Source organism: Monodon monoceros, unplaced genomic scaffold, assembly GCF_005190385.1.
Source record: "Monodon monoceros isolate NGI ecotype Baffin Bay Population unplaced genomic scaffold, NGI_Narwhal_1 Super_Scaffold_18, whole genome shotgun sequence".
Taxonomy (NCBI): domain Eukaryota; kingdom Metazoa; phylum Chordata; class Mammalia; order Artiodactyla; family Monodontidae; genus Monodon; species Monodon monoceros.
In genome coordinates, this window is record NW_021703774.1 from 175,643,474 (window position 1) to 175,659,715 (window position 16,242).

Below are 16,242 nucleotides of genomic sequence, written 5' to 3' on the forward strand. Positions count from 1 at the left end.
CCTAGCCCTAACCCTAGACCTAACCCTAACCCTAACCCTAACCCTAACGCTAAGCCTAGACCTAACCCTAAACCTAACCCTAACCCTAGCGCTAAACCTAACCCTAGCCCTAACGCTGGGAGGTCTTGGGCCACTGCCTCCCCCAGGCAGCTGCCCTTTAAGTCTCTTCCTCCTGGCAGGAGAAATGCCCTCCTCCCAGGGGCCCTGCTCGGGGGGACCCCCCGCTTCCAGTCCTGGTATTTCTGCCTCGGGAAAGCCTGCTCTCAGGACGGGGTGGGCAGAAGTTGACCACGCTGAGGGTGAAAGGCCAGCTGGGGGCCCACAATCCAACAAAGGGATCTAGAGCCTCAGCTCAAGCCCCCAGGCCTTGCGAGCCAGGTGGGGAAGTGCGGCTCTCACGGGCACTTGTCGGGGAGCCTGGGCTCTGCCCGAGGAACACTGGGGTCTCCCTCCTGCCCTGGGCAGCGAGTCCTCTGGCTGAGGCCTCCCTCCACTCCAGGGTGGGGAGCTGTGGAGGGCCAGCGCGGCCCGGAGTGAGCCCCCTCGGTAAGCTGGCTCTACGCCCGCCGCCCCTGCCCTCTTCTGCACTGCCTCTGTACTGTGGCACTCGGTGGATCCGAGCCCCCTGCACCCACTGTTCCTGGGGGTTCTGGGCTGGCAAAGCTCAAGGTCAGCCAGGAGGCAGAGTGTGGGGTTGAAGGGCAGCTGCCCCTCCGTGACTGCACGGCCTGGGACCAGGTGCTTGAAGCTGTCTCTAGCCCCTCCCTATAAGAAGGGTAACAATGGCAACCCGGGGAGAAGAGACGGGCGCCCTGGGAGCCTGGTCTTCTCCCGGGTGACCCGGGGGCCCGTGGTGCGGGGCCGGTGCACTGCCTGGCCCAGAGTCAGTACCCGGGGTGGCCGGGTGCCAGAACTTGGAACCCAAACGTCTGCCACTCTCAGTGATCCAGGAGCCCCCAGGCTTTGGGGTCCCCCCAAAAGCCCCAGGGTCCCTGTATTTGCACAGCAGCACTCAGGGGCCTGCAGGCCTGCGTGTGAGCTGCGGGGTGGTCCAGGGAGCAGTGCCCGCTGCCTCTGGCCCCGCGAGCTGGTCTCAACAGACACGCAGCCCCGAATGAATGGCGGTGGCAGACACACAGGACACACCCCCTGCTTCACTTGAGCGTGGAAAACATTCATTAAGCATTTTAGAGGACAAGGGCAAAAAGAAAAACACTCGTTAGAAGCAGAAATCGTTTCCAAACGAGCCATACAGAATCTGCTGGCAAGTCTGGCCTGACGTGGGGGCTTGTCCTCCTGGGGGAGCGGGCAGGGGGAGGGATGCACAGAAGGAGGGACTGTGGGGCCCCAGAGGGGTCACAGAGGGAGGCAGGAAGGCCCGAGCCAAAGCACTAGAAAATCCCAAGAGGAGAGGCCACGGCGGCAGAGACGGAGGCCGAGGAGCCTGACTGTCTGGCCCAGCGTCGGAGCGGCCCAGCCTGCAGGAGGGGCTGCACCCCCAGGGCCCCAGCAAGGCTCAGGGCCTGGGAGGATGCAGTGATAACCATGTTCAAGGCCCCGGGAGGCAGAGGCGAGAAGGAGCCTGATCCCAGCCCGGCTCCTTCGCTGACCGGCTGGGTGACCCTGGGCCTGACCCTGCCCTCTCTGGGCCTCAGCGTCTATCAAGGAAATGCAGCAGCGGAGCGTGGGACAGCCTATAAGGGCCCTGCCAGCCGTGACACATGGAGCCCTCAGCGGGGCTGCTGATGTGAGGAGAGGAGCAGCGGGGGCTTCTCAAGGCCCCAGGGCCAATTCCCCGAAGGCCCCGTAGAAGCAGCCTGAGCTCAGGTCCTCCGGGGTCTCGAGATGCTGCCCGTGCAGGTGACCACATGGTGCCCACGGGGCACGGCAATGACCTTAGTTGCCATGGGCTGAACGGGCTTCAGTCCCTCCACTCTAGGGCAAGGCTCTGGTTCCTCAGTGTCTGCCGGCTCACATCCGGATAAAATATTTATTAGCGAGATAGAGAGAGAAAGAGAGAGGGAGGTGGCACCCACCCGCACAGTCAGGTCACTCAGAAGCTAAGTGCGCTGGCCCTCCCCTGTCCTGTGCAGCAGGGGCGGGGCGGGGGGTGGCGGCCCCTCCAGATCTGGCTGAGGCTCTGTGCTGGGCCCTCAGGGGAGACGGAGGGAGGCAGGTGGCTCCCTTGGGAAGCTTACAGTCTGGTTGGAGAGGAAAGCCAGGTCTGTGTGGGTAGGGTCCCTGCTGTGCTAAGCGGCCTTGGGATTACAGAGGAAGGAGAGGCCGCTCTGATGGGACGGCAGTGGCTGGACGGGAAGGGCTGCTCCCAGAAGAAACTCTCCTTTATCCAGAAGCCCTCCCTCCCTCCCTCCCTCTCCTCCTCCCAGCCCCCTTCCTTTCAGGGGGCTACCCCTGTCCCCGCCAGCCCACTAGCCTGGGGGGGTGGGGTGCGAGGGGCGTGGCCACCCAGTGCGCCCTTGGTCAGCAGCATGTCATGCTTAGGGGACACGCCAGCTTCTTTGTTGCCTAGTTGGCCCCCGAGTTGCCTCTTCCTCGGCTCTCACCCCGTCACAGTGCCCTGACACTTCCACTCCCACCCCAAGCCTTTTTCTTGGTAATTGGTGTCAGAGACAAACTTGGGCCAATTTCCACCTGGGACAGCATCTCATGGCTTCTTGCCTATTTAATATCAGAGAAATTAAACCTGGCCACACCGTCTTATCCCGGTCTTGTAATTAGCATCAGAACAAATTGCCCAGAGCAGGGGGCTGGCCCTGGAGCTCCAGGCTTCCGGGGGCGGGACTTGCGATGCGCTAATTGCCTTGGCTTTTCTCCTTAACCTCCTCCTGCCCAGAGCTGACCCGGAAGCAGGAGACCCCCGCCCAGGTACCTTCCCGCTTTGTCACCTGCTCACAGAAACTCGGGGACGCGGAGGCGGGGTTGGAGAGACAACTCCCCAGGGACCCGGAGAGAAGATAAAGATTCAGATTAGCCCTGGAGAAACCAGATCTGTGATCCCGGCCTTTGGGGAGACTCGGGTTCCCCACCAGCTGGAAGGTAACAAACCCAGACGCACACGAGTCACCCCAGGTATGTCTCCAGCACGCAGTGGCCAGGATCGGAGCACCAGGGAGGGGAGGGCTGGGGCAGAGGAGCAGCGGCCCCCACTCCTTGCGTGGCCCCAGAAACAAGGCAAGGGCAGCCCAGGCTAAGAGGGACTTGGCTCAAGGGGCCTGAGTGAGTGGAATCCAGTTTGGGGAGCAATCGGCCCAGACTCCAAGGCGGCCCGGTGGCGTCTGAGTCCGGGGAAGGAGATCTACTGAAAGCCACAGGTGCCTGAGGGGATGGAGGCGTGGGGGTGGGAGAGAGGTCTGGAGGAGAGAGAGGAAGCAGCCTCGGAGAGCCGACAGCTGGGGCTGCTGGAGGGGCGAGCTGGCAGGAAGCTGGCCGCGGGGGTGAGGCTTCCTCGGGAGGGCAGCAGCCAGGCGGGGCAGAGAGAGCAGAGCGAAGAGGTGTTCTGATGGGGCCTGAAAGCCGAAAACACCAGCGTGGGACCTGAGGGGGTGGAGGTCCGGGAAGGAAGGAGCTCATGAGGGCTGCTGGAGGCGAAAGTGTTTCTCTGGCAACACGGAGGTGAGAAAAAGGGACGAAGGAGGACGGTTGTGTCCTGGAGACACAGGGACATGTTCTAACTGCACCAGATCTCTGCTGTCGAGGAGGAGCCCACTCCCACCTCCTGCAGCCACGGAGAAGACCCTTGACCGAATGGCAAAATGCCTTGGGTCCATTCTTATTAACAAGACCTGGAAAGTAGCATCCCAGGATTACACTGAAGGTCCCTTTCACAAGGACGCAGGGCTGAGCAAGTAGAAAGGCAGGTGTTACCACGCCAACCTCCGAGGGGGACAGACCCGGGAGACTATAACGGGCAAGGTGTTGGGGAAGCCGCGTCCGCAAGTCAGCACCTCGTCTGACGGTCTCAGGTGCCACCCGCCAATGAACTTGAACCACAGACAATTGTTTCTGGGAACTGAGGAGAACGGAAGTGTATGGTGGCGCGGGCAGGGGGTTGGTTGGGGGAGGTGAGGGCGAGTTGATGGACAGAGGGCCTGGTCTAGGTGTGGACACTGCGGCAGCCCTGTGCCCAGCAGACACCTTCCAGGCCACCTTCCCTGGGACCAGCGGCCCTTCTGCACTCCATGGCATGTGCAGCTCTCTCCTCTCAGAACACGTGCCATGAGCATTGGCGGGGGGCTTGCTTTCCCAGCTGCTGGACCCCTCCCAACCACGTCCCCCAGGTCAGGGAGACCCCCAGACCCCTGAGGCCCAGGCTAACTTGGATGCAGAAAGTGAGACCTCTGGGGGGAAAGGCCAGAGGCAGCAATTCCTGGGCAGAGGCAGTAGGAAGAAGTTGGGGTGATGCTGCCGGGGCCCCCCGGGGATGTGTTCTACAGAGGGCAGCTGCAAATCAGAGGTCAAGCTTTGGAAAGGACCCAGGTCCAGGCTCGCTGGGCAGACCCCTCAGACCTTCCCACTCACAGCAACACCTTCCACAAGCAAGACGACCACCAACACAACCAGTCGGCTGTTGGCTGGGCAGCCTCAGGGCTGTGCTCCAGCGCCATGGACAGAGATCTGGGAGCCAGGCCTCCCTTGGAGCTTTGGCGACTGGGTGGCTCCTCCACCCCTTTCTCCATCCTGCTCCACAGCAGACATCACAAATCGAATACAGAGCTCCTTCCCTCTGAGCTAGGAGCTCCTGGTCTCCCGACAACCATCCCAATCTATCCAACTACAACTGGCACGACTCTGGGAGCTGATTCTCCACGTGTGCTGACGACTAACCCACATGCGGTTTTCAGTGCAAAGGCTTTTCGCAGTCAGGGGCAGGCTGCCCACCCAGGCTTTTTCCTGTCCTCAATCAGAGGAAACTGAGGCACCCTGGAAGCAGCTGGCAGGATGTTATCCTCATGCGGCGGGCAAGGACGCCCCCCACCAGGCTTCCTCCCCTTGCTGGCATCTGACATCACACCGGGCCGGCCCCGAAGGTGGCCTCAGCGCCACACGCTGACATCCCTAGGAAAGCTGGCCAGGGTGCCAGGGCCTGGGACCGCCGCACGCAGGAGCCCCACCCCACTCAGCTCCCTCCGCAGACCCTTCCCCAGCACCGGAGACGGAAGAAGAATCCAGTCCCAGCCACCTACCTGAAGGAGCCAGTAGCACCTCCGGTGGAAGGTGGGGATGATGGAGGAATGGACATAGCAGCCGTACAAGCACTAGGGAGAGAGGAAAAACGAGAATTCAGTTGGAAAGAGGGAAGGAAGGGAGGAAGACGGCACAACAGAGAAGGGGCAAGAGAGGGCCGCGGACGCTGCCACCACCCCAGGGAGACCGAGGCGCGGGCGCCTCCACATCCGGCCCCAGGACCAAGGCTAAGGTCTGGGACACACCTAGGAAGCACAGCTGGGAAACACCAGTGGGCAAACACGGATGGACAGCTGGGGTGCTCAACCTTGTGAGGGCCATGGCGGCACGTGGGAGCCCGGAAAAGCCAGGGGCCACAGGAATGCACATATGTATACATTTTGCCTATCATTTGAGGGGCTGGGGTTTACCCTGACGTTCATGCATAGAGCCTGGGTTAAGACCCCTTGGTGTATGGGGAGGGACGGAATTGATTCAAGCACACACACACTCCAGACCTTTCCCAGCCAAGGAGGGCCGTCCCTGGCAGCCCTGTCTGGTAGGAGCTCCAAGGCTGGGGGGCCAGGGAGGGGCAGCACTTCCTAGGACTGACTTCCAGAGCTTGGGACCCTTTGTGCACACCCCGACTTGCTGGTTTTTATTTACAGTTTTCTAGTCACATTTGTGTTTGTTCCAATTATAAACCTGCATCTTTTACAGATGGATTTGGTTTTAGAAACCTGCTAGAGCCAGATTGGAGAAGAAGGTGGGTGAGGATTTAAGTTCAGGAACAGCACGTAGAGGGGACATGAGGAGGGACAGCTCTCATGCAGCTTGTCACTTAGATCCAGGAGAGTGGAGCCGACTGGTGGGACAAGTCAGGGGAGCACGCCGTGCGCTGGGCACCGCAGGGGCTTGCCTGCTGGCAGGGGCGAGAAAGAGGGACTAAGGAGAGCAGTTGTGTCCTTCCTGAAACTGAACGCTCAGAGACTGAGTGGGAGGAAATGTGGCCTTTTTTTTTTTTTTTTTTTTGTGGTACGCGGGCCTCTCACTGCTGTGGCCTCTCCCGTTGCGGAGCACAGGCTCCGGACGCGCAGGCTAAGTGGCCATGGCTCACGGGCCCAGCCGCTGCGCAGCATGTGGGATCTTCCCAGACTGGGGCACGAACCCGTGTCCCCTGCATCGGCAGGCGGACCCTCAACCACTGCGCCACCAGGGAAGCCCTTGGCCTTTTCTTTTTGAGCCTCCAATTCCAAACTAGAATGAGCTCCTTCTATTTTCCTTGGAGTTCCCCTAGCTTCCCAAAGCACACGTTCCAGAAGGGGTGGGGCAGAAAGAGAAGGCAGGACCACTGAGCCTCAGAGGATGAAGGATGCGCAAGGTCTTCCCTTCCCCTTTCACTATAGTCCCCCAAAACCAACACCAGTTCTGCAGAGAGAAATGGCCGGCAGCTCTGCATTTGCAGTTTTCATCAGATATTTTTCACACTCCCAAAAAGACCAAGCGCAATTTGGTTTAACTAGGAGTCCATTTGAGCCCTGCCTGTCTGATTAAGAGAGTTGAGAGAGAAATCATTTTGGACTATGGGATTCTGGCTGCAAGAAAATCAGATTTCCAATATGTTAGAACTTTTACAGATTGCTGTCAGCTGGGACTTAAGCCCTGTACAGACCAAACAAACAAAGCGGAAATTAATTTAAACGACTCCCTTGCAATTCTTGCCCACGAAATGTATTTATTATTAAGAAGGCAATATTCTTTCCCGACTTTTCTGGTTTTCAATAAACTGTGTGTTTCTTTCTTTAAAAAAAAAAACAACAAAAAAACCTGATAGCTCATTCCTTCTTGCCAAAGGAGACTCGTGTTTGGACATTTTCTGTGAGCGTTTGGTTACAACGGATGAGCAACCCACCTGCAACTTCCATCAGCCCTTTTCCTTTGTAATTGGGGTGTTCCCACGGGCAGTTGCGTTGCTCTCAGTCACGCAGTGAGCCCGATGGAGGGAGACAAACTGTTGAGAGAGGAATTCTCTCCGTCTCTTTGAAGCAAAAGGCTTCCCATCTGCTCTTCCTCACTGTTCATCCCTCTCGAGAGTTTGCCGTGAATGCCCTGCTTCACCTGTCTCTTTCCCTTTCTACTGCTTTTTCTTGAACTTGAAAAGAACACGGTTGATTTGCAGCACCATCTCCCCCTTCATTCAATGCGTATCTATCTCTGTTGGGCTGCGGCAACCTTGAACCTTGTACTAAGGAGTCACTGAGACTTTACTGAACACCAACTGCGTGTCCCTCCTGTGAGAGCCCAGGAAGAAAGCACAGCCCGTTCTCCCCCAAGACACCCCAGCACCCCCCTCTCAGGCACCCTCCCCACCCCAGAACCATCCAATAAACAGAATGATGTTAAAAAGAAAAATTGCTGTTTCTACATCAAGGCTCATGCATTTTAATCAGAGGAACCCTCGGGGCCTCACTCAGAACTTAGTCTATTTTTAGATATTTACTGTAAACACCCTGGCGATCTGATGTCTCTGGTCTCCACAGATGAGAGCCACAATCTTAGGAAGGTGGGAGAGAGGTACCCCTGATGAGGGTGAGCCAGGTCAAATGGCATCAAGGGAGGAAGCTCCCCAGGTAGCCCCAAGTACTCAAGAAGCCCGAGGGCCATTGGACCGTGGCCCAGCGCGCTGGTCACCCCGTGGCTCACTTGTCCATCTCTATTCCCTGGACGGGGGCTCCTGGCAGGCAGGACCTTTGAATGAAGGGGGCCCAAGTAACCTCAGGACACCGGTCTCTACAGCCTGGTACAGAGAATGATCCAGAGACAGCACATGTTTAATTTCTGCTTGTGGAACTCTGAAGGCTCAAGTCTTTCTAAAAGAAGAATAGAAAACCATCCTGAAAAATGGCTGCACGTTTAGTGCTTAAATGGTTGAGCTTCAGTTTCAGGGAAAACTGACAGGTGTTGGGTAGCTGGGTTCCCTTGTCTGGAAGGAGGCTTCTGGTGCCCAGTCTTGGTGAGCTAGAGTCAGCAAGGGAGGATTTCTGAGCGAGGGATCCTGCTTGAAGTGGGAGACCTGCCGTTCACCAGGTGGAGGGCCCCTGTCCAGTCCGGCTGCAAAACAGGCACCGTCCTTTTTCTGTCTTCTGGGTTGCTGTGAGGGTCGAGAGGTGATGCCTGTGCTGGGCTGCCCAGGACAGCAGGTGAGAGAGGGTTCAGAGGACGCTACGGGGGCTTTCAGGGGAGCACGGTTGAAAGGCAAGAGTGAAAGAGAGTATTTCCAGCTTCAGGAAATGCACGTGGGGACAGGAGGTGAGACACAGCGGGCTGGGCTTGAGGACCTGTAAGGACATTGGGATGGACTGGAGTGTCCACTGCACGGGGGCATGGAGAGAGGCAAGCTCTGGGGACACAAAGCGGGTGAGATCACAAAAGGCCACACGGACTGCAGCAAGGACGTTGGCTTCACCCTGGGGCGGCTGGGAACAAAGGAACATCTGCGTTCCGAAGCTCACTGTGGCAGCCGTGTGGCCAGGGACCAGGGCCGGGGAGGGCGGGGGCACCAGGTCCAGTCCTGAGTCCAGGAGGCATGCTGGGACCAGAGGCGGCAGCAGCAGAGAAATGGAAACATTGGCAGGGGTAAGGATGCCGCCCAGCTTCTGGCTGTGCAGACAGGTACACAGCGGTCTCACTCATGGGAAACCCTGGGGGTGCAGCAGGCTGGCCGGGAGGGGCTGATTTCAGATTTCTGAGGAGCTCGTAAGGTCCCCAAGGGGAGACACACAGAAAGCAGTAAGTTTCTGAGATCTGGTGCTGGATCTGGGCTGGCAACAGTGATCTCCACATCCTCCTCACGGGGACGGCGTTGGAGTCACATGGAGAGACCCAGAGTGGGGTCCATCCACTCAGACGGCTTCTGCAGCACAGAGCCATGCCTGCTGGCTCAGGTGGACAGAGCAGGTGAGGCCTGAACCTGCAGGCGCTCCAAGCAGCAGGCACAGGGTGTGCTGGGCTGCCTCACCGTGTGCCCACGTACCTCACAACCCCAAACCACCCATGGCCCCGTCCTGCTCCCAGGCTCTCTGGCCAGTTCCCATCGTCACCGCTGCCCTCACACTGGACCACTTCTGCCCATTTCCAGTCCTCACGACAGTGTCATCACCAAGCCAATCGGGGCTTAATTGCACACGACGCAGCGTAGCAAATCCACTCCCTTTAACCACTAATCAAGAAAGCAATCAACAAACTCCCGGTGCTTTTGGATCAGGCTCTGGGGGTCCCCTGGGGGGTCCCTGGGTTGAGCTTTGCGTTTGGGGGCCGTGATATGCTGGGAGGGAGAGTCACATCCCGCGACTGGCGGACGCAGCTGCGTGTGTGTAAGCGGGTGGGTGCACACGCGTGTGGAGGTGTGTACGGGAAGGCACAGCCTGGGCCCCTTGTTTATGTGTATCACATAAAACAAAGAAAGAAAAAGAGAAAGCAACCAGCTGTTTATAGGAAACTCAGGAGAACGTCACCCTGTAGATGAAAGCAACGTTCAAATTAGTTCTATTGGGAAATGAAGGTCTGACATCTTCCCTTTAAGGTGACAGTGGAGCAAGGAAGATTTTTTTTCTTAAATACTCAAAATTGCTTGTATGAGTCTGTGGGGCTTTTTCGTCTTAAATAAAGAGGAAAGATAAAATTACAGGGGAAACCAATAGCAAACAAGGGCTCCCTGCAGTTCAAAACATATGCTTCAGAAAGGGACGTTTCTGAAGAAAGTGTCAGCCTCAAAGCCCCTCAGAGGGACTTTTCCCAACAGACCCAGCTGCCAGGGGTCCCCTGGGGGCCAGCAGGTCCATGAGGGCTTGATACCCGATGGTCTCGGTGGGCCAAGAAGGGAGCATCTCAGGTGGTGAGCGCAGCTTCACTGGTGGGGGGTTGGGACTGGACGGTGGGTCCCCTTTAGCTCCAGCTCTCAATGGCTCCGAGAGATGAAGCTGCTTCTCCATCTCTGTCTCTCTGTCTCTCTCTGGCATGAGCTCAGCCCTCCCATTGTCCCCTCCACTCTCGGCTTCTGCTCTAGGAAATGGCTGACCTGCTATCCCCACTTCCAGGCTTTCGCTCATACTGTCCCACTCCCCAGGGTGGGTTTCCTCCTCTCCTGTGCAAACCCTACCCTGCCCGAGTCCGTCTCAGACTCTCCCTCCTCCAGGGAGCCTCTCCTGAGCCGGCCAGTGGGAGGAGCCCCTGGAAATGACCCATCTGGGGTCAGGGGGCAGCACGGGAGATGGACTCTGCCTTGGGGTATCACAGACACCATGTCTGTCACCATTAGCTCACCTATCGCAGGGGTTGGCAGACTTTCTGCAAAGGGCCAGATGGTAGCTGTTCTCGGCCTCGTGAGTTAGATGGCCTCTGCTGTAGCTGCTCAACTCTGCCTCGTGGGGCAAAAGCAGCTTAGACGACAGGTAATGAATGTGTCCCCAAACTTTATTTCTGGACATTGTAAATTGAACTTTGCATAATTTTCACCTGTCATGAATATCATTCTTCTTTTGATTTTTTTTTCCCAACCATTAAAAAAATGTGAAGACCATTCTTAGCTCATGGGCCACACAAAAATAGGTGATGGGTTGGCTCCAGCCCGTGGGCCGTAGGTTGCTAACCCTGACCCTTCAGATTGGGAGGAACGTGAATTGTATGGTCCTTTGTAAAATTCCCTGTTCAATGAACTTTGGTTGATTTCCATATGATGTGAATATCGATGCCCGGCGAGGAGGGAGTAGCAAAGGCCCGAGTGCATAGAAAATAATAGACTGGACATTTAATAAATACACTTAAGAGTGAGTATTGAACACAGTTATCTTTCCCCACCATCATCTACAGACAGCTCTCAGAGGACCTGGTTGTCTTTCGAACTAGACTTAGTTGTGGGTGTTTGTTTTCTGGCCTGAGTGTGACGTGTATCACTTCAATGTGAGATGAGCAGACCCTCGGGCACCGTGCTTGGCGTGGAGGACTTCCTGGCATGTAACAGGTGCTCAGTGAAATCAAGGCTTCCTCTCCCTGTCAAGTGCCTTCATTTTATTAACCAAGCAGAATTCAATGAGATAAAGGGCAGCTGAAAGCAGGATTGGAGATGTGAAGCTGCTTTACATCCCCATGGCCTTGATAAAGCCCATGAAATTTCCTCTCTGGGGAAGACCTTTTCATTCTGTTTCGGGGGCCCCCTCCCACAGGAGACAGGGAACCCCCAAAGCCAAGGCTTGCTGTCTCCCTCCTTCTCTGGGGAAACACGAGCCCAGCATCTTCCTCGGTGGACCAGGGGGGACGCACATCCCTAGCCCCGCATGACAGGCCTCTCTAGAGGAGGGTGTGGCAACCAGGAGTCACGTGAGGCTGTTCAAATTCCAATTCCGATTCCTATTACGTAGAAGGAAATAAAACAGAAACTCCAGTTCCTCGGTTGCACTAGGCTCATTTCAAGGGCTCACCTACCACACGGAAGGAGCGGCTATCATGTTGGACGGCTCAGAAAAACCCATCGTTCATGGAAGTTTCTATCGGACACTGAGGCTCCCGAGAACGACAGTGGGGCCCGGTTCAGGGATGTTCAGCTGGGCCTCTTGGAAGCTGAGACCCCAGGGCCCAAGATTTGGGGAAGCTAGGGTTTGGGGGAAGAAGTGGAGGTTGGGACTACAGGGTGGCGGCTCCACTTTGGGGAGTTGGAATGTTTGGAGGTCGGTACCTGCTTGAATCGGTCCGTGAGTGTATCCCCGAGGCCCTGTGCTCAGAAAACCTCGCTCCCCGGCTCCACCCCGCCCCGTCTCCCCACCAGAACCTCCTCGAATGCAGGGATAATACCTGCTTCCCCGAGGCTACAGTGAGTGTAGCAGGGGTCAATGGTTAGTGCTGGGGCCAACGTGTGTGCTGATGGCTGAGAGGGCGCCAAGGGTCTGATGCCCTGTCAGGTCAGGCTGGAGAGGGGAAGAGGGAGAGTTCTGCAGAAGGACGGGATGAGGGCAGTGTTCAAAAGCAATGAGGCAGGACCTCTGCAAGACTGCTTCACGGGTGGGGGCGTCCGCCATGGAGGGGACTTGGGTGCGAGGAGGTGAGGGAGGCAGGCGCCGTCTTGGATTGCCACGGGAGCGGGGGGTTTTGGTGAAGGGGCAGGTGGGTGGGAGCTTAGGCTGGTCCAGGGATCTGCCTGGTCCCCACAGTGGGAAGCGGTCGCCATCTCTCTTGTCAGTGTGGTCAACTACCAGCTGGGGAGCTGGTCAGTCACAAATCCCCTCTGGGTCTCAGTCTCCCCAGACATGAAGCAAAGAGACTGGACCAGGCAGGCCTCTACGGTCACTTCAGCTTCGACACCGATGCTAGGATGCTTACAGCGAATCTCCATCCCTAACCCTCCTTATGAGGGTCCCTCTGCTACTTCCTCTGCCGATGTCCTGCACCAGCCCCCCAGCAGCCAGGCCACCGGCCGGGGGGCCCAAGACTTGGGTTAGGCTCGTGGCGGCGGCCCGCACTCTCCCCCAGTGGCCGCACCTCTCTCCCCCTGGATAGGTGACTGTCTGCACAAGGCAATCAGAGTGAAAATCGATTTTTAAGGTGCCTGGTTGATCTCACACACTTGAATCTAATGCACACACGACAAAGATGAATAGATTTTAAGATGTGTCATGGCATAAAGGTGACAGAAGAGAAAGAGATAATAGAAGGGAAGGCAAAATCCACCAAGATGACGATTTAATCCTGCTCTGCAGTGACGAAGGGGCAGGAGCCGTTTACTCAGAATATTCCAGGCAGGGCAGGTGAAGATTCCACTGCTGGGACCAGATGGGGCGACAGCCACACTCTCCCAGAAAGGGCACCCCGGGGTGGGCTGGGCCTTGGTTTCCATGTAAGAGGAGGGCGTGTCAACCACATTTCCCTACTGTCTGCTCTGTGCCTGGCTTGAGCCCCTGCCTCCAGGACCCCCAATCTGGTGGTAGAGAGAGAGCCAAGCAAACGAACAAAACCAGATCAAAGCAGCCCCGAGGCTAAGTGCAAGGTGCCCCGGGAGAGGGTGTGATGGAGCCCCCAGAAAGGGAAGAACCCCCCTTTTCATGCTGAAGATCGCCAAAGTCACCTAAGAGGAAGTGGCATTTGTGATGGGTCCAAGAGGGTGAGCTGGAGTTGGCCACGCGGACAAGACCAGGCCAGGTGGACTCGAAAGGGGTCTTGCGCAGAGGAAGCGGCCTGGGCAAGGGCGTCAGCTCCTTCCCAGTTTTGCCAGCTTTCCTGTCCAAATCCTCCGTGCGGGACAACACAGACGCTTCTATCAAATCCCCGATCAGACACGTTGACAAGTGGTGGCAGATGACTTTGCATTGGAAGCGAAGGTGCTTGATTTTCATGGCTTTTCCTTCCCACCAGCCTGGACCCTGCATGTTAAAGCAGGTTTCCTGGGAAGACGATGGGAACTCAAGGAACAAGTACAGGAGCATGGCTAGAACTCAGATCTGATCCCACAGGTTTCCCTGCCTCCCTCCCACCCCCCGTCCCCCTCTCTGTCTCCGTCTCTCATTTCTGTATGTCTTCCTTGTGTTTCTTCCCTCCCACTACCATTGGGCTGTCTCTATGTGGCAGGCGGCTAGAGTCCCATCATTTCAGCTGCGACCCAAGAAGCAACAAAGCCTCTCTCTTCCAGATTTGGGGTGACAACACCAGGGAGGGACCCTCACCTATTTGGGCTGTGATCCCAGCCCTGGGACTCTCAGTGGGGCAGGGAGGCACCTGAGTGGGCAGAGCTGCAGGGCTCCCAGGCTGGGGTAAAACACCGTTCCTTGCTGCCAAAGTTTGGACATGCCCTGTAGAAGCAGGAGCTCTCCAAAGGGCAGGGGAAAGTAAAAACCCTCCAGCACCTTCCAGATCTCCCCAAACCAGTGACAGCTGCTGCAAGGGGGCAGAAGTAGGTCCAAGCAGCTCTGCTCCCCAGACACCTGAAAGCCGGAGCAGATCCTGGAAGGTACTGAGAAGATCTCATGCGGGGACAAGGTTGCGGGTGGGGCGGTGACACAGAGCTCCTCCTGCCTTTTGTCTGCATTCGTCCTGCTCAGAGCATCCATGGGGAAGGCCAAGGCCGAACAGGCCAGTAGTCTGTCCAAAGTCACGTGGTAGGAAGAGGCAGAGGAGGACTCAAGCCCACCCTTGCCTGGCTCAAAGCCCTCGTCCCTCTGCCCCGGCATGCCACCCGGATGGCGTCACTCAGGCATCCACGCCAATGGCTGAGGGTCAGGCCTTCTGCAGGGCCTGCCCCCATCAAAGACAAAGGGATGGATTCCTGGGCTGCTCCCAGGACTGTCCTTGCTGGAGGATTTTGTTCGTATTAATCTAAGATTAGACCAAATGATTCAATTCACACGCTGCCTGCAAAAGCGCTGGGCCTCAGAACTTGTTAAATAGTGAATTGCTTTAAAATTAGTTTGAGCTAAATGGATTGCAGTCTGATTCGGCCTTCGGGGCTGGGTGACAGGAGAGATCTGGAATATTAGATCAGCATTGACCCGGCCTCCTTCAACGGCATCTCCCAGAGCCTGAACCCCTGTCTGCAGATGTGGGAGCGGGGGTTCAGAGATGTCCACACCTTGCCCAAGGTCACAGGGATGTGTCCTCAGAGCTGGAGGGATTGGGGCGGCAAACTCCCACCCCACCCAGATGGGCAACGTGCCAGGGACAGAGCCAGGAGACCAGGGCAGTGCCTGGCAGGCCCGGGACACGTGTGACCCCACCCCGTTGTCCTTCAGGAAGCACCCGTGGGTCCCTAGTCCCTGGAGACAGGCGAGACCCCCTCCCCCAGGCACCTGCATTGGTGGGAGCTCAGAGGAGGGGCACCTAGGGGTAGGGGATGGCACCTTGGGCAAGCAGAAAGGGCCACGGAGACCCTCTAGGTAAGGGCTCTGTAGGGGGGAGGACAGGGGGACTGTGGCCCCAGGGAAGGATGGAAGCACCCCAATGGGGGGGGCAGTGGTTTAGGGTCCACCACCTCGTTTCTTCCTGGCCCCTGGTTTGGGTGGGGAGCGGTGAGAAACACAGGGGGGTGGATCTTGGAGAGAGTCACTCAGTTCTCACACTGGAGCCACCCCCAATAACTCCACAGAAAGTTCTAGACCATCTGTATAGCACAGGCCCTTTCAGTAGCTATACAGGAACGTGAGGAAGAAATGAGGGGCAGAGGTGAGGGTCAAGGGGACAGTGTGAGCTCTGGGAAGCCCCTCACTGCCGGCCTTTTCTAGGGACCGGGGAGGTGACAGTCCGGCGCCCCCCGCACACCCACCTGCCTCTGCTCACCTGGGCCCCCTCCCCACGGGGGCGTCCGGGCGTCTGCAGGAGGGGCGCATGTAAATAGAGCCGCTGCAGCCTAACCAGGACACAGGAGTGAGGGGCGCGATAGAAGTTAACTGGATTTTTAAATTAAAAGGCATAAAAATCATGTTTAAGGATATAAATAAAATCCCCTGGAGCTTCAGCTTTATTGTTTGGGGGGCTTCCAGGATTAATAAACTAGTGGGCATGAAATGGAATAATAGCTAAACATTGATAATAAGGTAAATTTCGGGATAGGGAGGGAGCTGAGGCCCCTCACGGATATCCAGCAGTAGATCGGAGCCGGAGGGAGGGGCAGCGGTTCAACCCTCCGTGGCGTCTCCCAGCAGCTGCTCCCATCGGTTCGGCTCCGTGACCCCGGGAAGGAGCCTCTGCTGGGGTCCAGTACGGGTATGTGGCCGCCCTCACCTGTCCACTTTCCCACCCCCTGCGGACCCTCAGCCGGGTCTATGTGGTCTCCTCTCTCTCTATCCTCGGCACTTGCCAAAGTGCTCTGGGGAGCCCGCCGCCCGGGGCATTTCCGTGTCTCAGAAATCCCTCCCGGCATCGGGTTCCCAGGGGCCCCCATTAGGGTGTTCATTCACCCTGTCTCCTCACGGGTTGCAGCAGGCAGCTCAGCTCAGCATCAGCCATCCTGCCAGCAGCAGGAGGAACTCCGCTCTCTCCCTCCCTTCCTCTCCCTCCCTCTCCCTCTCCCTCCCTCTCCCT

At 57.3% G+C, this 16,242-nt stretch overlaps 1 protein-coding gene across 6 annotated transcripts in view; it reads right to left on the reverse strand.

Moving 5' to 3' along the window:
- CAMTA1 (calmodulin binding transcription activator 1) overlaps nt 1-16,242 on the reverse strand; it is an 823,330-nt gene that overhangs the window by 255,971 nt on the left and 551,117 nt on the right. For all 6 annotated transcript variants that reach the window (XM_029227275.1, XM_029227277.1, XM_029227281.1 and 3 more), the window contains one exon: nt 5,205-5,276. In XM_029227275.1, the coding sequence (XP_029083108.1) occupies nt 5,205-5,276 (72 nt within the window). The remainder of the gene's footprint in view (nt 1-5,204; nt 5,277-16,242) is intronic.